The sequence below is a fragment of the Globicephala melas genome, chromosome 1 (genome assembly GCF_963455315.2).
Source record: "Globicephala melas chromosome 1, mGloMel1.2, whole genome shotgun sequence".
Taxonomy (NCBI): domain Eukaryota; kingdom Metazoa; phylum Chordata; class Mammalia; order Artiodactyla; family Delphinidae; genus Globicephala; species Globicephala melas.
In genome coordinates, this window is record NC_083314.1 from 92,656,535 (window position 1) to 92,678,381 (window position 21,847).

At 39.5% G+C, this 21,847-nt stretch overlaps 2 protein-coding genes and 1 pseudogene across 2 annotated transcripts in view; 2 read left to right on the forward strand and 1 right to left on the reverse strand.

The window, feature by feature from the left end:
• AKNAD1 (AKNA domain containing 1) overlaps positions 1 to 3,278 on the forward strand; it is a 28,692-nt gene extending 25,414 nt beyond the window's left edge. The window contains 2 exon segments of the mRNA XM_030868881.2: positions 2,913 to 3,009; positions 3,083 to 3,278. Of these exon segments, the coding sequence (XP_030724741.2) occupies positions 2,913 to 3,009; positions 3,083 to 3,278 (293 nt within the window).
• A 5,906-nt stretch (positions 3,279 to 9,184) lies between these two features.
• STXBP3 (syntaxin binding protein 3) overlaps positions 9,185 to 21,847 on the reverse strand; it is a 57,124-nt gene continuing 44,461 nt past the window's right edge. Inside the window, exons 17-19 of the mRNA XM_030868882.2 lie at positions 21,398 to 21,483; positions 13,496 to 13,644; positions 9,185 to 12,596 (exon numbers count right to left, since the gene is read on the reverse strand). Coding sequence (XP_030724742.1) covers positions 12,502 to 12,596; positions 13,496 to 13,644; positions 21,398 to 21,483 — 330 coding nt within the window. The 3' untranslated portion in view covers positions 9,185 to 12,501. The remainder of the gene's footprint in view (positions 12,597 to 13,495; positions 13,645 to 21,397; positions 21,484 to 21,847) is intronic.
• LOC115859671 (large ribosomal subunit protein eL37 pseudogene) lies at positions 14,398 to 14,691 on the forward strand (annotated as a pseudogene).

Consider the following 21,847-nt stretch of genomic DNA (forward strand, 5'->3'; position numbering starts at 1 on the left):
CTTGGGGTCCGCTCACTGCCAGCAGACCATGTGCCACGTCAAATAGCTTTACTTAGACTAGGGTGTTGCACGTTGGTTATTATTATTATTGTTGCAAAATGTAAAGAATAATGAATTGATTCAAATGAGATGTGGTCAAGCAGGGTGAAAGTGCCCACACCTGTCTCTGCCTAGAGTCACAGGGCTCCGTGACTCAGTCATGAGGCGGTCTCAGTTCTGCGTGGCAGCCCCCCAGCATGACCCGTAATCTGCACCTTGGGAGCTCCCCCGCCACGGGACAGTTGCTGCTGACTTGTCCATACACATTTCATAGGAGCAAAGAAAGTTAGAGCGGGGAGCAGACCCAGAGAGCACCAGTGCATGGAATCCAGTGAGTTTTAGTCATAGGGGCCCTTCTCCAAAGATAATTTAAGCAGAAAAACATCCCCTGGCAGGACTCCCCTGGGTGAGGAAGAGGTGGAGTTGAGGCCTGCTGGCTTAGGTAGCTCCTGAGAAGAAAATCAGCGGCCGAGCCTAACCTACCCAGTTTATACAGCAGGAAGCTGGGGGCCGGAGAGCTAACCAGGCTTGCTTTTTCCTTCAACTCAGTATTCTTCCTGTTATGTCACATTTGGTTCTATTTCTTCTCTGTAGATGACACATTTTCTAATAATAATAGTAGGTTTAAGCGATCGAACACTTACTGTATACCAGACACCAGAACAGAGTAGAGATTTTCAAAGTGTGGTCAGAGGGCCCCCGGGGGGCCGTGAGGTCCTCTCTTTTCTGTGCAAGAACAATATTTCAACAGACTGAATGGAGATACAGCTATAAAGTCCAGCTGCCTTCTGTTAAGCTAGATGTTTTAGAAATTTGCCAAAACGTAAAACACTGCCATTTTACTCACTGATTTTTTTTCAAAAATAGCTATTTTTCATAAAAAATGTTATTTTGTGAACATGAAGTGATTATTACTGTTTTTAAATGACAAAGTATTTTTTAAATGCTTCAGTTTAAAATTCTGAAAAAAGAAAAAGCTTTGAGACTGCCCATTTAGTCTTAGGAAAATCTGAATGATTCTACACAGCAAAAATGACTTGAAATTTATAAATACCTCTCTACCAAGCCACATTCAGTTGACTGAATGTTGTATGACAGCTCTTCTCCAATGCAAGGGGAGGGTGGATTTTTACTACAGGTATAAAAAATTTCATATATTATATGATAAAAACTATAATAAGCAAAAGCTCTTTAGGGTTCTCAATTTTAAGAGTGTAAGTAAGAGTGTTCTGAAATTAAAGAACTGAGAACGGTTGACATATAGTGTACATCACTTGACTATCATAATACCCCTGTAAGGTAGGAATTATTATCTTTATTTTATAGATAAGTAAATGGAGGCTTGGAGAAATTAAGTGACTTGCCAGGGTCAAAGAGCCTGGTGTGTTATTTATTGCTGTGTAATGATGTATCCCAAACCTTAATGGCTCAAAATAACAAACATTTGCTATCTCATAGTTTCTGCAGGTCAGGAATTTGGGAGCCATTTAGCTGGGTGGTTCAGGTTCAAGGTCTCTCATGAAGCTGCAGTCAAGACGTTGGCCAATACTGCCATCATCTGAAGGCTTGACTAGGGCTAGAGAATCTGCTGCCAAGATTGTTCACACACATGGCCACGGGCAGGAGGTCTCAGTTCCTCATCATGTGGACCAAAAGGCTGCTTGAGTGTCATTAAGACAGGGCAGCCAGCTTCCCCCAGGCAAGTGATCCAAGAGAAAGACTGAGATGGAAGTTTCAATGTCTCTTATGACCTAATTTTGGATGTTATACACCATCGTTACCACTTTATTCTATTTGTTAGAAGCAAGTCACTAAATTGTGAGTTGTCACAATCAAGGAGAGAGGAATTAGGCTCTATCCTTTGAAAAGCATGTTAAAGAATTTGTGGACATACTGTCAACCAATATAGCCAATAAGTGGCAGAGCCAGGCTGCAAATCAGGCCTATCTGAACCCATGTCCTTTCTCCTGTACAACACAACCTTCCCAGGGTGTAGCTCCTTCTTCCTCTATTTGTAATTTCCTTGACTTCTGGATTAGAAGGCATTCAATGACCACTGACTGAGATTTGGGAAAGAAAACATCCTTCCTAGAGCTCATTCCATTTGTGATTTACACTTTGGAAGATAATGTTACAAATGAGTGTAATCATGAGTGCAGCAAGGCAGGTAGCATTGGCAGAAGCTTTGTCCCCAAGCCTCGTCTCTCCTGGAGCTAAGACGTTGCTTGGACACCCAAGTGTGATGTGCTCACCTGCCGGGTCCATGCTCCCACACTCTGGCCTAACCTGGAGAACTCCACTGCCCACAGCCTACCGAATAAGACTCAGAACTGCACCAGACACACATGCTCTCTACTGCTAGCCTCTCTGTGGTACTGATGAGGGCAAAGCTATGATTCAAGTTCCCATATGGACTCACGAACGTGATGTGAGGAAAACCATCTTTCCAATTGCCTGGATGACAAAACACAAGCTCTTGGCCACTGCAGGGTCTAAGAAGAGAATGTGGATGTATCAGGGCTAATCTGGAAAAATAACTACAAATGCAAGATCGTCTGATAATTCAATGGACGAAATTCTCACAGATCCATCCATTCAGAGGACCTTTACTAAACACCTACATGTGCTAGGCAAATCTTAAGACTTTCCTATCAGAATTGTTTTCTATCAAAACATCTCTCAGTTGTCATAAGGGGAGTCCAAATGTCACCCCTAGGATGGCAACCCCCCTTGGTAAATTTCCCCTTGGGGAAATGGAACACTCTGGGGCCTAATGCATACCTTGCACGATCAGAGCTCTACTCTCCAGAGCATATTTTAGGACTATAATAAAAAAAACTCACACTTCCTTTGTGTAACTTGGGCTTTTTCAGGTTCTGATACAGGACTCAGCTGCTATTCTGCTTCTGGGACTGGACTGCAGAGTAATAAATGTGAGAACTGCAGCACTAAGATTTATAACTCCCGAGAGTCTGCGGTAAAGCATTATCTAAAGGTGAGAGTGACTGGGCCGCCTCAGAAAACAAGGCATAAATGGGGGCAGCTGTTGCTCCCAGGCAATGAGTTGTATTTTTAATCTTTTCTTTTTAGAATTTCATTACATATTCAACACCCCGGGACAAAATTTCTTTAATCACAGCAAAAGAAGTGCCTTTGCCCAGCTCTGTTATTTAAATGAAAATAAAAATTCTTCACTTTGTAAGTACATCTGCAAGATCCCATCTTTGTACACAACCTAATCTCCCTGCATGGGAGACCTACATCATACCAGCCACTGCTTCCATATGGGGAGCCCCTGCCCTGTTTAGTCTGCCGCCAGGTCTCTAGCACTCATCTGACACTTGCACATCCAGCCCGACACCTGGATGGCAAGAGGCTGGGCTGGGACTGGGAGATATGCAATCCTAGCAATAAAGGACTTTGAAAGTTACTAAGTGCTATACCAGTGTAAGTTGGTAACAAGTCATAAATATTTGCTGAACAAGTAACTGACTGAATAACTGCCACTATTATTGTTATTATTCAGAAGGGGCAAAAGCTTTAGATCTATCCCCACTAAAATTCAGCACATAAATAGACTATTTTACACTCCTTAAACATCATATTGCTGGGCTTCCCTGGTGGCGCAGTGGTTGAGAGTCCGCCTGCCGATGCAGGGGACACGGGTTCGTGCCCCGGTTCAGGAAGATCCCACATGCCGTGGAGCGGCTAGGCCCGTGAGCCATGGCCGCTGAGCCTGCGTGTCCGGAGCCTGTGCTCTGCAATGGGAGAGGCCACAACAGTGAGAGGCCCGTGTACCGCAAAAAAAAAAAAAAAAAAAAAAAACATCATATTGCTAATTTCAATGCAAAATTTTGCTGTCTTTGGAACTAAGTAAAATCCCACAAACATTTATTTATAAAGATGAATAAAACATGGCTCCTTGGGCTTCCCTGGTGGTGCAGTGGTTGAGAGTCCGCCTGCCAATGCAGGGGACACGGGTTCGTGCCCCAGTCCGGGAAGATCCCACATGCCACGGAGTGGCTGGGCCCGTGAGCCATGGCCGCTGAGCCTGCGTGTCCGGAGCCTCTGCTCCGCAGCGGGAGAGGCCACGACGGTGAGAGGCCTGCGTACCGCAAAAACAAACAAACAAACAAACAAAAAAAACATGGCTCCTTCCTCCCAAGGAGTTTACAACCTATTGAGAGAAAGGAACTCCTACCCAAATAAGGAAAGTTCATGGAAAAATACGATAAGAGCTAAGAGCACAGAGTGTGCTAAGGGAACACAAAGGAGGGAAGGGAACACCTTTGTCTTGCTTCTGAATGACAGCTGTGTCTGGTTCTCTGACATCCTTTCCTCATGGGTGAGTTCATACCTTCAGAGCGCTTTCTCTCCATCACTGGGGACAGGGCACCAGAGAGAATGTTCCTGAGCTTTCACAACTGCCAATGTCCAAGACTAAAGAATGGTGTTTATCTGGCTGACCTCAGCTATGTCTCCCCTACTCACCCCCAGCTGCCAGATCGTCCAGTTGGATGTGTTCTGTTGAGACGACAGTCCCTAAGACTCTGAAGAAGCAACAGACAGATTTCTTTACTATCGCCTTGGTTTTGGGGTCTACAGCCCACGAGACCTCTTATTCCAATATACGAATGAAGAAAGCAACTGAGTCACTTGAAATGTGATCTTGAACTCCATTAGTAAACATATAGTGGCCAAGAGGGTAGAAGTCCCAGGGAAGCATCTTTTGCTCGGTGTTAGACAGGAACCTCCAGAAAGGACAGAAAATGGAGCGGGCTATTGCAGGAGGTCATGAGTCCCACCTGTAGACTGAGAGACAATGTACTTTCTCAGGATGTTGTAATCTGTAGACTATGAGAACTGGACCAGTTGACCCTATGACCCTTTCCAACTCTGAATTTCTATGTTTCAAATAAAATCCACAACTATATTTGGAGGTGACCAAGGGGTTAAGACTGAGCTCATTAGTGCCTCTGTTCGTCATGACTTAAGTCTGGGTATAGCATGACTAAATTTGGACTTTCTGACTTCTGCCCTGCCTTCCGTGTCTCTCCCTGTTCCTTTGTCAAATGGGACCCTCCTGAGGGGGAGTGAAGCCAAGCTACTAGAGACCAGTGGATATGACAGAAGAATGAAGGAGAAAGAGGGGAAGATAGAGAAGAGAGGAGGAGAGGCAAGAGAAGGGGGAGAAGAGAGCCTCAGCGACAGAGAAGGCAGATTTGTTGGCTACTGACTTTCTTCTCTTCCTTCCCCTGGCGTTCTTCTTTTCTTCCATGGTGACATTTATCTTCTTCTCTGTTTAGTCTCTATTTTCTGGAATTGTCTTAGTAACATAATTTAGTTTCTGACTCCTAGAATCCTTGCTCCTAAAGTGGAGAGGACTTCAGAAATCCATTCAGTTCAAACTCTTGGAAAATATTATCCCTCCATTTGCCAGATGAAGAAGTTGAGCCCGTCGACATGCCCAGGTCACACAGCTAGCACCAAGGGAACCTAGAGTCCTGGTCTCTTGTCTGCTAATAAAACTCCTTTTAAATGTTGAATTTCTTTTCTTGAATTCAGAATACTCGATGGCTATTTTCCATGTTCCCTAGTTTTATTTACTTAGTAAAATTTTATGAAAGATTTCATTCATACAGAAAAGTTCAGGGAATGATACCCATATATCCACCATTTGGGGATCATTTTTGATGCTCTGAATCTGATCAGAGCTAACATTTTTCAGCTCATTTAAAACCAAAATGGATCTGTTTCCAGAGTGCAAATTCAAAATCCTCTCATGATGAATGTGAACTCATACCAGGAGAGTAAGTATGATTAACAAAATGGCTACCCATTGTTTGGATGCATGCAATGCACTTAGTGCATTAGATCACCTGCCCAAGATCACCTAGATCATAAGTAGTAGAGCCAGGATTCAAACCTAAGTCTGGCTAATATTTCAATCATTCAGTTATTCATTCAACAAATACTTCAGTGTCAATAGCAGGACACTGTGCAGGTGCTGAGGACACAGTGACAAAGTCAACTTCTGTCCCTGCCCTTACTTTTTTGGTAGAGGAAAAGGGGGGCATACAGAGTGCTATTACCTAATTTGGGGGTTTAGGGAAGCTGAGTTCCAAAGGATGAGTGAAGTAGCAAGGGGATGGGGGAGTAAGAGAGAAGAACATGCCAGTCTAAGAGAGCCTTCTGGTGTGGAAAAGCCCTTGGCAAGTTCAGGAACAATGTAGCTGGAGCCTAAAAGAGGGAGAGGCAGTGGGGGAAAGATGGGGTGGTGAGATGAGCAGGGCCAGGCTATGCAGGGGCTTGTCCGCTGCATGAAGGATTTCAGACTCTTAGGTGTAATGGGAAGCCAATGAGATTTTTTAACCAGAGTGTTTTTTAAAGTTTTCCAGTGTTTTAAAAATCACACTAACTACTAAGGGAGAGGGAATGGATTAGAGGAGTCGAGGATTGGAGCACAGAGACCAAGTAAGAGGCTAGTACAGTAATCCAGGTGGAATGATGGCAGCTTAGCCAAGGGTGGTAGAAAAGGAAAGAGAGAAGTCTAGTATTCAAGAGCTACTTAGGAGGCAGAATCGACAGTGTAGCTGAGTGACCAGGGTTCAGGCTGTGTGGAGTCACACTCACTCAGTCTGAACCCCACTACTCACTACCACAGTGCAGTGCAGTGTGTATGAATGTAGCCACTGGGGAGTTCTTGGGTTTGTGTCTTGGTTGTGTGTCCTTGGGCAGAGGGAGCACAAACTCCTCGCCCCCCCCCCCCACGCCCACACACACAACCACTACTGGACCACAGAGCTGAGGATGGCACTTTATACAAGTATCAGTGTGCTTTTGCCTTTTTTATAGTTCAGACCTTGCTACACCCTCACCCCATTCCCACTCCTGCAGGATTTCTGAAAGCACATCCTCAACAACTTTACCGGTATGGAAGAAACGGAATCTGAGGTGAGGACTTAGAAAAAAACACTCTAGAATCTTTGCAGCTTGTAAGTTTGGTCTTGATGACCACAAAACTGATGGCTTTTAAATTATTATAGTATGAGAGCATCAGAAAATGCTCTGCTAAAACAACTTGTGCTCAGCACTAACATAAAGACAGCCTGAGCAGCCACATGGTTTGTATTATTCCTAAATTGGTTCCAAGGGATATTTCCTGGAGAAAATGTTTTTTGGGTGGTGCCTCAGCTACAGGATTCCCCAGCGCAGACCTGAAGGCATGCCGCCCACAAGTTTGTTCCAGGGACACTGGGGTTAGAGCTATCAGTAGATTCCTATTTTCAATCAGGTTACTTTCAAATGCTGCCACAGCATGTGCTGCATCCCTGGGTGCCCTCTCAGTGGTTATGGCCCCTAAATCTCCTTCAATGCCCCTCCCCCCAAGAGCTTTTCTTCTTTGTCACGGATCTCTTTTTCCACAGCAGGGAAACAGCCCAGCAGGTTGCTGGCTTCACCCTCTGATTCATGCTCATCAGTCACGTGTTGGTCTTTTTTCTGTCCCTTTCTCTACAAAATATATTCCATCTCAGACTGGTTTCCTAGGAAACCAAGCCTCAAAAACAGAAATAGACTGGGTGGAAAACAGAATACTCCAAAAATTCCACTTTGCAATGTTCAATAATGAGGGAACCCAATTAACAGAAGCAGTAGTAAATTTATGTAACTAAAACGTGTGGACTTTTCCTCTGTAGATTTTAAACTCGTCTTTGGATCATGCCCTAAGGACAGCAACCATTTTGAAACAAACTACTGATCAAATGATTAGAACTATTGCAGAAGATCTTGCCAAAGTAGAGAGATGGAGGAACAGACTGAAATACTAGTTTGACTCAAGGCAACCAAGGATTAAAAAAAAATGCAGAGAAAACTTGGTCTTCACCCCAAAAGTATTTTACTTATTACACAAACTTATGAAGATGACTTCCTAGAGAAAACACCAAAACTGCAAGAAATGGGGGACACAATGTGCTAAAATGAAACAAAAAATGGACCTCTGATTCTTAAAAATCAAAATCAACACATATTTCCTTAAAAATAAATGTGTTATTCCTAACTCATAATAAAAGAAATCAAAATAATGAAATATACTTTTACCTATTAGTGTGGCAAAAACTAAAGTTTGAAAGGAAGTAAAAATGTGCTTCAGAGATAGTAAATCGTTTCAGTTAGGAGCAACAACGAAAAAAGTCTTTTTCAGGGTCTTGATACCAGAATCTGTAACTGCTCATTCTACCGAGGGTGGAGTGGGGTAGGGAATCAGCTTATAGTAGGAATTTACGTGTGATGACCTCTTATGTCTTCAAATCCAGTAAGAAATTTAGGAAACAAAGGGTCTCTCCAACTCTAAGCCTAAAATGTATGTGAAATTTGAGGCCTAAAATGTAGGCCTCAAAGGATCTCCTAGCAGTGTGATAGGGCAGAGTGATCACTGAGGTGTGCAGTGATTGAATGAATGGACCAATGTTTGCTGTCATCACACTCTTAGCTCCATTTGTCACAGGGCATTGGATTACTATGAATCTCTGTTCCACACATGTACTAACCCTGGACAGATAGTTACCAAGGCATACAAAGATCTCAGATAAAATGCAGACACCAAAAAATTAACCCTCTCACTGACAATGTACTGTTCTCATGCTCAGTCTCAAAGAGAGCTGTTTGTTACACTGGTGGTTGCCAAGGGGCAGGGGGTTGGGGGATGGATGCAGTGGGAGGTTGAGGTTAGCAGACATAAGCTTTTACATATAGAATGGATAAACAACAAGTTCCTACTGTATAGCGAAGAGAACTATATTCACTATCCTATGATAAACCATAATGGAAAAGAATACATTAAAAGAAAAGCATATATATGTATAACTGAATCACTTTGCTGTACAGCAGTAATTAACACAACATTGTAAATCAACTATACTTCAATTAAAAAAAAACAAAGAGAGCTGTTTATTAATGTCACCTTTCCTCTCCACATATACATGTCATCCAGGTTAAATTGTATTACCTCTCTGTGCCTTTTGTTTTTCTCAGCTTTAAAATGGAGATGATAATAGTGCCTATCCTCACAGGATTAAACGAGAAGACTGAATGAGGTAATATAAACACTTAAAAACAGTGCCTCACATATAAAGCACAAAGTAAGCATTTGCACATTATTATTTTATTATCATTACTTAGTAAAATATCAAGTTCTAAAATTAATATATCAAAAACAGAAACTTTCCTATATATAAAAAAATCCAGGGCTTCCCTGGTGACGCAGTGGTTAGGAATCCGCCTGCCAATGCAGGGAACACGGGTTTGATCCCTGGTCCGGGAAGATCCCATATGCTGCAGAGCAACTATGCCCGTGTGCCACAACTATTGAGCCTGCACTCTAGAGCCCACGAGCCACAACTACTGAAGCCTGCGCGCCTAGAGCCCGTGCTCCACAACAAGAGAAGCCACCGCAATGACAAGCCCGCACACTGCAACGAAGAGTAGCCCTCGCTTGCCGCAACTAAAAGGAAAGCCTGCGCGCAGCAATGAAGACCAAACGCAGCCAAAAAAATAAATTAAAAAATATCTGTTTGAAAAGCATAATAGAAGATCCAATTCACATGGAACCATGAAAAATATTATGGCGATATGCAGGATCTATATAAAGAAAATAATGATTCTTAAGGTCATATTTTCCCTAAATTAACCTATAAATTTACTGTACACCTAATGAAAATATCAAAATAACTTTTGGTATTAACGAGACTAAAGTTCATTTTAAAAAAATGTAATACCCAGGGAATTCTGAAAAATAACGGTAATTTTGGTATGGGTGGAATAGAGATTACGTCCACATATTAACACACCATGAATCAAAATAGGGAATAAACTGGGAGCCTGGGACTGACATATACACACAACTCTATATTAAATACATAATAAGGACCTACTGTATAGCACAGGGAACTCTACTCAATAGTCTGTAATGCCTTATATGGGAAAAGAATGGTATATGTATAACTGATTCACTTTGCTGCACACCTGAAACTAATACAACATTGTACATCAACTATATTCCAATAAAAATTAAAAAAAAATAAAATAGAGAAAAAGAGATACAAACTATAAGTCAATAAAACAGAATCCAGAAATAGACCAAAATACAAACTTAGTTTATGAGAAAGGCAGTATTTCAGTTCAGTTGGGGAAAGAGGGATTACCCAATAAAATTTGGTATAGTATCTGACTATTTAGAAAGAAATAAGGATGGATCTCTGTTAAATACTGTATCAGTCAGGGTTCACGGGAGAACAGAAACTCCTCTAGATATTTCAAGAAGTGTTTTAACATATAGAGAATTAAGTCCTTAAAGATCATGGAAAAAGCTGTAAGGGCAGAAACTAGGGGCCATATTTCTAGATTCAAGGTCATATCACCATCTGATCCAGAGAACAGCAAGTTAATGCCACCAGTTGCCACCAGCATTGCCTCATACCCATGAAGCAGGTGAGAGACACTAAAATGTGGAGGCTGGTTGCTACAAATAACTCCTGTCGGCAGCAACTTGCTTGTCCATTGGCACAGCTGCAGCAGATGGCCTCTGCCTCCCTTCTAACTTCAAAACTTGACCAAATGCAAGTCGTTGGCAGAATCTAACCTGTTCAGAACCCCACTTACCTTTGAGTCTGCAAAACTTCCTTTTTAGCTTTCATCCCCTGTGGTATGGAATGGGGAGGCATGGGACATAATGCCAAGTGCTAAGAGACAATATCTAGCACACATTCTCATACTAAAACCAATTCCAGATGGATAAAAGAGTTACCTGTAAAAAATAAAATGAACCTATCAAAATGCTCTAGAAGATCGATGAGTGAATTTACAATCTCAGGTACAAAGATATTTCTAAGTACAACATAAATTTGCAAGCCACACAGGAAAAGTGATGGATTGATCTACATAAAAATTTTATTTTTTTAGTATTTATTTATTTAATTAATTTATTTATTTGGCTCCATCGGGTCTTAGTTGTGGCACGTGGGATCTTTAGTTGCTGTGTGCGGGGTCTTTTTAGTTGTGGTGTGGGGGATCTTTCAGTTGTGGCATGCCAACACTTAGTTGCAGCATGGCAGCATGTAGGATCTAGTTCCCTGACCAGGGATCGAACCCAGGCCCCCTGCATTGAGAGCGTGGAGTCTTAGCCCCTGGATCACCAGGGAAGTCCCTACATAAAAATTTTAAATGGTGATATCTATCAGTATTTTAAAGCACAAATACTTTAGACAGCTATGTCCTTGCTAGAAATTTATATTATAGAAATATTTGTGTAAGTTTGCACAGGTATGTACCCAAACAATGCCGCATTATTTGTAAGAGCAAAACTCTGAAGACGAGTGATATATAAATTACAGCCCACTCTATAATAGAACACTATGAGGCCAGGTAAAAGGAGAGATTTGAAATGAAGATGTTCCCTTTGTGTAACACATGTGCACACATATCCTTACATTATCCAACCATATACAAAGATTACATTATTATTTTCTTAGGTCAAAGGGAGTTATGTTGGTGGGAAGATTATGATGCATTCTTCTTCTTCTTTGTAATTCTCTGACTTAGAACTTTAAAATTTCCCAATTTCCCCTTCCTCCCTGCCAAAAAAACAGAGATAATTTTTGTAAGTATATATTTATTTTCTCTTAGAATGTTCATGATTATTTTTGTTTGCTAATTTAACATACATTATTCAGAATTATACAAAATTGTGTTCTTCAGAAGTATCTAGCAACAGTATATGCTGTGAAATCATTCTATTCCTATTAATGACTAAATTACTTTACATATAAAAGAAGTTATGAATTTCAGTTGAAAGAAAAACTGCACTTATAGGAAATCATTCTATCATACATACAAGTTCACAGTTTTTACTTTTACAACCTTTTCATTTAAAATCATTCTTTCCCAAAAAACTATACTTCAGCATTAGACAGATAAGTATCTAATAAGTAATTAGTATGTACATAGGTGGCTGTGAAAAATTACCCATAACTGTAATATATTCTGTTCCAAAGCTGAAAATATTTCCTTTTAGAAAGCATTTTAACATTTCTTCTCATCATCTATAAAGCAGCAACAATATTTAAATTAAAAATGGCAAATCCAGGGCTTCCCTGGTGGCGCAGCGGTTGAGAGTCTGCCTGCCGATGCAGGGGACATGGGTTCGTGCCCCGGTCCGGGAAGACCGTAAGCCATGGCCGCTGAGCCTGTGCATCGGGAGAGGCCACCACAGTGAGAGGCCCGCGTATCACAAAAAGGCAAATCCAATGATATGCAATCATAAACAGTCCCTTAAGAAATATATTTGAAAAGTCATTATTCCTTAAAATATTTACATTTTTTAAATTACATGACAGCCACAATGTCTTGATCTACTTTAGTTGATCAAATTAATAAGAATCTCCAAATCCCTCCCCCACTAAAATGCTATTCATCTTTAATAAAGGAGACTTTATCCTTGGGTTTATTCAGCATCTTTATATCATCCAACAGCTTTTTGGGTGTTAAAATATGCGTGGAACCTGGTAGAGGAAAAGAGAAATTTTCAGAGGCCAGCAGTTAAATCAATTTTCCTTGGCTAATTATATTGTCCTGTCCTTCAAATATGCAAAGTGCAGTAGCTTGGGGCAACTTAAAATTTCTATAGGATGCCTTCCTGAAATCTGCCTGAACTACAGTATTTCAATCCTTCCTCTTCATTGAGCACACTCAGTAACCCTTCAAAAACACTGCCCACTCCTACAGCTTTGTCCACTTTGTGCTATATATTGATAAACTGAAGACCAAAACTGGAGGTTAGTCTGTCCTCCTGACAAAACAGCAACAGGCACTGTGAGTTCAGTCACAGAGAACTGTTAAGCAGTGCCGCAGATCGAGGCTTGGCGTATAAATGCGGCACCTCCACGGGTCAGGAGAGTTTCAGTATCAGTGGCTTTGACTGAAACTCTTAAAACTAAATTCCATACAGGCCTGGCCAATGTCAGGTCCACAGACAGAAAAAATTACAAAATATTTCTGTAGTAGAAATGTATGTTTCAAAAATTATTTAATCATGAGGGCAAGAAAAGGATAGGATGTAATATTTTAAAGGATATATTCTTTATGTAATATTTAGAATATTATAAAGAATATATATAATATATAATACGTTATATAATATATATTATAAAGATTATAAAGAATATAATATTTCTGAAGCTCATTCTCTCAAAATCAGAATTTTAATTAAAAAAAAAATCAAAAAAGTCAACCAGGAAAAAACTCTGGTATATCAGATAAAACACACTATGATTTAAAAAATACTTTTTTGCACTCAACAATTTAGTCCTAAATGTAAATTATAAGATAAAGTTTTACATATATATTTTTGCATTTAGAGTTTGTTTTAAAAAAACAGAAAAGAGGAAAACACAAGTCTTACCAATAATAACTTCACAGGATTTATGTGCCTGAGATACTTCATAAGCACAACGCATTTCAGAGTATGTAATTCCTCCGATTACAAAAACAATCAGCTTAGACCCATTTTTTCGATCCTCTAAATAATTAGCTCTGGGTTTCTGCCGAGCACTAAAAAATAAACACAAACACATTAAAAATATTTCCAAAGCCATACTGCTTTTAGTCTTTTAAAAGAGCCCAACTCAAGCAAACTCAAATTTGGCACCAGCTGCATTGATTTTAAGGAAATGACTTAACTATGGTATGACTGGAGCATCAAGGGCCAGGCAGGACAGCCCCACTTTAAGTTCAATTTTGATCTACAGAGTTTGAACAAATGACTCATAATCTAGCTCAGCACTTTTACCTATAAAATAGAGCTAAGGCCCTGTCTTATTTATTTCAGATAAAGACATAGTATACCTGAAAATCTATGACTTCCTGAAGTTAAAAAAGGGGGGGGTGGCATTGAGACAATAGGGTTTTAAAGACATAGAGGGGGTGAGGGAGGCACAGGTGCTGCTTTGGAGCTGACGTGGTACCAGAACGTCCCTTCCTGGAACTCTACTAGTAAAGTATGATTATAGGAGATATCGAACACATATCTGCACTCCTGTGGTCACTGCAGTATTATGAAAGATATGAAAGATATGAAAACAACCTAAATGTCCATCAATGGATTAAAAAAATGGTATATATAGAGAGTGGAATATTATTCAGGCTTAAAAAAGAAGCAAATTCTTCCATTTGCAACAACATGAATGAACCTGAAGGATATTATGCTAAGTGAAAAAGGCCAGACTCAGAAAGACTACATGATCTCACTTATATGTGGAATCTAAAATAGTCAAACTGCTCTTTGGTCTTGGTGGCAGAAGCGAGATGATGAAGGGAACATCATTGTTTGGAAAGTGTCGGAATAAGACGCACATGTTGTGCCACCGCTGTGGCTCTACGGCCTACCACCTTCAGAAGTCGACCTGTGGCAAATGTGGCTATCCTGCCAAGCGGAAGAGAAAGTATAACTGGAGTGCTAAAGCTAAAAGACGAAGTACCACCCGGACTGGTCGAATGAGGAACCTAAAAATTGTATACCGCAGATTCAGGCATGGGTTCCGTGAAGGAAAAACACCTAAGTCCAAGAGGGCAGCTGTTGCAGCAACCAGTTCATCTTAAGGACTTCAATGACTAGTCGCGCAATAAATGTTCTGGTTTTAAATAAAAAAATAAAATAAAATAAAAAAGCCAAATTGATAGAAGTGGAGGATACAATGTTGGTTGCCGGGGAACGGGTGGAGAGGAAAAAGAGGCAATGTTGCTCAAAGGGCACAAAGTTTCAGCTATGCAAGATGAGTAAGTTCTAGAGATCTAATGTACAGCATGGTGACTATAGTTAACAAAACTGTACTGTATATGTGAAATATGCTAAGAGGATAGATCTTAAATTAAGTCTTTATGCCACAAAAGAAGGAAAAGAAAAAAAAAGGAAAAAAAGGTAATTATGGATATATTAACTAGTTTGTGGTGATTTCCCAATGTATATGTATCAAAACATCAAGTTGTATACCTTAAAAATATACGTTATGAAGTCAATTGTAACTCAATAATGCTGTTAAAAAAAAAAAAGAGAGCCACCTGGGTTTCAACTCTGATTCTGCTTCTTTTTAATTCTCTATGATTTTTAGCAAGTTCCTTAACCTCTCTCTAAACCTAAAGGGTTGTTTTCAAGATCAAATGAAATAATGTACAGAATACACTAAGTATGGAATCTAGTACTAGGAAAGCACTAAACAAATAGAACTACAATTTCTACTACTTCCCCCCTTAGATTGCTCTAGATCTGCACACTGGCCAAGATAGCAGCCACTAGCCACATGAGGCTATTTAAATTTAAATTAACTAAAATTAAAAATTCAGTTTCTCAGTCATGATATGTGGCCAGTGGTTATCATATAGGACAGTGCAGATATAGGACATTTCCATCACTGCAAGAAAGTTGTATTGGGTAGCACTGCCCTAGGTCATAGAAACCACTATTTTTGTTCCCATACCCCACTGGTAAAAATTCTGAGCTTTTATTTGAAAAGTAAATAAATATTTTAAAATTAACATGTACATCTATTAAAAATATATATTAGTTTATAAATTATATATGTGTACTAGTATATACTAATAAAGCTTAATTTCTCCTTTTTCTAGTATAAAAATAATACCCAGTAGATCACCTTATTACCCACTTTGGAAACCATATACTAGATGACCTCTAAGACCCTGCAATGTAGGATATCACGGTGAACTTTTTTTAAAAATAAATTCATTTATTTATTTTTGGCTGCACTGGGTCTTTGTTGCTGCACGCAGGCTTTCTCTAGTTGTGGCGAGTGGGGACTACTCTTCATTGCGGTGCATGGGCTTCTCATTGCGGTGGCTTCTCTTGTGAAGCACAGGCTGTAGGCGCATGGGCTTCAGTAGTTGTGGCTCGCGGGCTCTAGAGCGTAGGCTCAGTAGTTGTGGCATGGGCTTAGCTGCTCCATGGGATGTGGGATCTTCCCAGACCAGGGCTTGAACCCATGTCCCCTGCATTGGCAGGGGGATTCTTTTTTTTAAGTAAATTTATTTATTTATTTATTTATTGGCTGCATTGGATCTTTGTTGCTGTGTGAGAGCTTTCTCTAGTTGCAGCGAGCGGGGGCTACTCTGTTGTGGTGTGCGGGCTTCTCATTGTGGTGGCTTCTCTTTGCTGTGGAGCACAGGCTCTAGGCACGCGGGCTGAAGTAGTTGTGGCACACGGGCTCAGTAGCTCCACGGCATGTGGGATCTTCCAGGACCAGGGCTCGAACCTGTGTCCCCTGAATTGGCAGGCAGATTCTTAATCACTGCGCCACCAAGGAAGTCCCGGAAGGCGGATTCTTAACCAGTGTGCCACCAGGGAAGTCCATGGTAAACTTTTAATAATGTTCTCAGTCTAGCCTTTGGATGGTAATTTCCATCTGCCATCTTAAGGAACGACGAGGTAGTAAACAACAGAAATAGTAAAGACACTTAGCAGTTTGCTTTGAAAGATGAAACAGGAACAAGATACACTCTCGGTTCCCATACAAAATAAATCAAGGACATACTAAAAGTACAACCTTGGTTTAAAAACTTTCCAAAGAGAGTGAAATAAAGTAAGAAAGCAAAAGAAAAGGAATTAATATTGCTCAAAATGATTATGTGATTGTAACGATTTTTAAATTTCTGAATAGCAATTTTAGGACAATAGGATTACATTTAATTTGTTTCATATAAATGTGTAAGACACTGTGCTAGTGTTTTACACTCTGAAAGACACATAAATAATGATTAAATCCCTGTATCCTGAAAATCTCACTCTAGAAAGCACCTAGAGGCATTGGTTAAAATAAGAGCAAACATCTTTTTAAAAGCATAGCTGAAAGTAAACAAGTAGGAGCAATCTTCAAGGGCCAGCAGCAGCACAAAGGAAACTAAAAACTAGAGTGGTAAACTGAGTTGAGGCTTGCTCTGCCTTACAGTGTTAGTCTAATCTTAGCAAACAAGGGGTCTGGGTGTTTCCCTGTTTAATGAACACAGAAGACAAAGTCTTGGATATTGTGCAAGGTAGAGATGGGGAGGTGACACCCCAGCATAAGGTCAGGACACACTCAAAAGCAAGGGGAGATGACAAAGAAGCTTCTTGCCTGATAATTCAACACAGGCCTGTCTCGTGAGAGCTCTAATTTACACGACCTTCATAGGCTGGGGAACCCCAACTGAGAAATTAACACACAAAAGAAAAAAGTCTCTAACCTCGGCAGAAGCAAATGCAAAACCTCTCTGAAGGTACCCACTCTCAATCCTGGCTACTGAAATAAGTTCAGAATCCAAAATTATGAAGCACATGAGGAAATAAGCAAGCATAAGTGTCTGCGGAAATGAAAAAGCAGTAAAATTAGACCCCAAAGAATGTCAGATGTTGAATTTAGTAAAAAATAGTCTAAAATTAAGTATGTTGAAAATGATAAATGATAATAAAGTAGAACAGAAAGCATGACAAAATAACAAAGAAGTCCAAGCATATTTGAAAAAGAAACAAGGAGAACTTCTAAAATAAAGGAAAAGTAAAGTCAATGAACATAGAAGCTCAAAAAATATATACATATATACAGTTTACTCAGCAGATTAGGCACAAATTTAAGAAAGAACTAAAGAATTGAAAACTAAATCCAAAGAAAAATTTCCAAAAGGAAACACAAAAAGTAAAAGAAATATTAAAACTTGAGGGATTATGAGGCATGAAGATAAAATGAGATGTTTGAATAAAACCAAGACTGCAGAAGTGGCAATATTTGAAGAATTTATGGAAGATATGAAACTTCAGATTTTAGGAAACACACTGAATCCCAAGGAAAGAAATAAAAATAAACCCTCAGGGAGACACAGCACAGGAAATGTACAGAATACCAAACACAAAAAGCACCAGAGAGAAAAGGCAAATTACCTATAAAAGTACGACAAAACTGTCTGAAAACACCCCATCCCCATACACACACCTTCCCAAGAGCTAAAATGGAAACCAAGAAACAGGAGAATAACATTTCAAAGTGTTGAGTGAAAATTAACATGAGCCTAGAAATTCAAAGCTATCATATAAGAACAATGACAAAATGAAGACATTTTCAGACAGACAAAACCACAGAGACCCTACCACCAACAGACCCACACTGAAGAAACTTCTAAAGGATAGGATATATTTCAGAAAAGAAAACAAATGAGCCCAAAAAACGGGATGCAAGGGACTCCCCTGGTGGTGCAATGGTTAAGAATCCACCTGCCAATGCAGGGGACACAGGTTTGATCCCTGGTCCGGGAAGATCCCACATGCCATGGAGCAACTAAGCCCGTGCGGCACAACTACTGAGCCTGTGCTCTAGAGCCCATGAGCCACAATTACTGAGCCCGCATGCCACAACCAGTGAAGCCCATGCACCTAGAGCCCATGCTCCACAACAAGAGAAGCCACTGCAATGAGAAGCCTGTGCACCACAACAAAGAGTAGACCCCGCTCACTGCAACTCCTGCGTGCAGCAACAAAGACCCAACGCAGCCAAAAGTAAAATAAAATTAATTTTTAAAAAAAGGGATGAAAGCAGAAGTGGTGCGCAATATAACTGGTTAGTATGCACACACAACTAAAAAAATAATAATGCTCATCATTAATTTGGGAAATAAAAAAGATATAAGGTGAAAACAATTAAGAGAACATTTAAAGGGTGTGTAGTTTGAATTAAGTTGTTCTAAAGTTCTGTATTGTTCATGAGAAGGGCAAAGATAACTAATCTCAGACTTTGTTGAGTCAAAGAAGTGTACTAAAATTCTAAGGATAATAGCTACAAAAGTACAAAAAGGCTATATAACTTCCAAACCAGGAGAAAAGGGAAAAATAAAACTAAAGAAAAAGTCCTCAGACCAAGAGAATCACCCTAGAGATATACTCAAACACACGTAAATGTACAAGAATGCTCATTGCATATTGTTTGTAATGCTGCCAGTTTTGACACAGCCTAAATTTCCTTTGTGTGGAAAATACATGAATAAACTGTGATACTCACATAAGAATACACCAACCAGCAGTGAAAATTTATGCATGTTATCAATTTGGGATACATTTCACAAACATAATGTTGAGGGAAATTTAAAAAGGAAGTTGCAGGAGGACACATACAAGATGACACCATGTATATTAAGATTAAAAACACAGTCAAAGACAACTTGTGGTCATGGCGGAATAAGATGGTCAGAAGATTGCCGTCCAAGAAAACAAGTATAAACCTGGATGAAGTTGTGGGGGGAAAAACCAGTTCAGGTCACTTGGAAATCAACCACAGGCAAACAGCAAATTGAGAAGCATTTACTCTTAAAAAATATGTTAGCATATTGGTAAGAATGGTGGTAGTGACTACGTGACCTTCTAGCCTGAGGCTACACTCAACCTGCACTGTTCTTCCAACTCAGTCAGCAAAAACTATAGCTTTACTGACCTCAGGCTGGCTGAGAAAACCACCAACTTTACTGCCTGAGGTGGAAGACTTGATTCAAGGTAGGGAGCGAAGGGAGTACAAAATCCTGCAGCTTTGCTAGTTAAAAACGGCAGACCTGGTTTAGAACAGGAAGACCTGCAGCTCTGGTAGCACAACATCTTGGTCCCAGTATGGGATAGGTGGCACATCAGCCAGAAATTTAATGCGGAAATCCTGAACATACGAAAGCCAAAGAAGACAAAGACAAACTCTCCCCACATCCTTAGCTGACTGCCAAATTATGCTTGTGCCAGGACAAGCCAGAGAAAGCCCAGGGAAAGAATAGGAAAAAAAAGAAGGGTGGTGGTGGTGGGGGGGAAGACTCAAGAACTGACTCTGACTTGTAATGCAGTTCTTAACTCACACTCGGATTGATCAGCAGATGATGGAAGGCGTGAGGTGTCTAAACACAACCTCTGCCCAGGTAACTGGCTGACCTCTAAACTATTCAGACATAGGGCAACCACTAGGAACCAAGCAAAAAAATTAAATTTAAAATTAAAAACCCCTGCAATGACATCAGTGGCTAAACTGCAGGGGGCAGTGATCCCACAGCTTAAGTCCACACAAGTTACTAAAACAAAAAACAATTTAGAGTTGCTACAGTACAGTATCTAAAAGATCCAACTTTCAAGCAAAAATTAGTAGATATGTAAGAAAACAGTAAAGTGTGTCCCACACGTTGGAAAAAAGCCATCAATAGAAACTGACCCTGAGTGAATCCAGATGTTGGATTAGCAGACTTTGAAGAATCTATTATAAATATGATCAAATAATTAAAGAAAAGCATGCTGATACTATGTTAATCAATGGGGAATTTCAAAAGAGAAATGGAAACTAAAAAAGAAGCAAATGGAAATTCAAAATGTGAAAAGCACAATAACTGAAATGAAAAATTCACTAGATGGGCTCAATAGCAGATTTGAGATGTCAGAAGAAAGAATCAAAGAATTGAAGATGGATCAATAGATATTAGCATATCTGAAGAACAGAAAGAAAAACGGTGGAAGAAAGGTAAACAGCCTCAGTGACCCATGAGACAAAGTCAAACTTTCCAACACATGAGTAATGGAGTTTCAAAAGAAGAGGGAGAGAGAAACAGGCAGAAAAAAAATTTGAAGAAACAGCAACTGAAAACTTCCCAAAATTTGATGAAAAATATTAACTTGTAGATCCAAGAAAACTCAACTACCCCAGGTAGAATAAACACAAAAAGAACTCCGCCTAGACACATCATAGTTAAACTGCTAAAAGCCAAAGACCAAGAGAAAAATCCTGCAAAACACAACTCTATATATAATTTAGAATACAGATATATGTAGAAATGTATAAAGATGCACAGGTGAATGGTAAACACCAAATTCAGGATAGTGAAGAAAGGGAGAATAAAAATCAGAGAGTGATATATAGGAAGCTTGAACTGTATTTATGATTCATTTGTTAAGCTGGGCACTGAGTATAGGGTATGCATTATAATATTGTCTATAGCTTTCTGAATGTCTCAAATATTTTATCACCAAAAAAATCATCAAAAAGGATTATGTCCTCCGCTAATGTGAAGAAAAAAAAAGATGAGTGGAGAAGTTCTTCTCTAGTTTCATGAAAGTTTTTTTTATAATAAGGCACATTTTCATATTGCTTATCTGGACTCATCTAAAACAGGTTACAGTTAAAGAAAAACTGCCTTTTAAGTGACTATATGCTTCAAGAAGAGTTACCAATATAGGAATACCTGTGTATCTTTTCAGTTATTAGTCTGTAATTTCATAGTGAAAATTTCACTGGTTTTCATTTATAGGTTTTACCTTACAGCTCCTGAGCCATTCCATACTGCTGGACACTGGGAACAATATGGCCACTCTTTTGAATCTAATCTATTATCAATGGCATCCTAGGAAAGAAAAGAATTAAAACCACCAAGAAAATATTGTAAATTCCAGGATTTTGTTTGTTTTACATAAAACTCAAAACTTGTGTTTACAATTAAGGAACATAAGGATATATATTTAATAAAATAAGGTTAGCCCTCTTTTTGAAACTCACAAATCTTAATTGCTACAAAAATTAATGAAATCATTTACTTATTAAACTAATATTTATTGCATGCCTGTATTTCTTCATCTGGAGGGTTCCCACTTTGGTGTGAGAATTCCAGGTACCTTATAAGGATCTTTATCTTTAGAGTGCTAGGGGTTCCTTTTTTAAAAAATAAATTTATTTATTTTATTATTTATTTATTTATTTAGGCTGTGTTG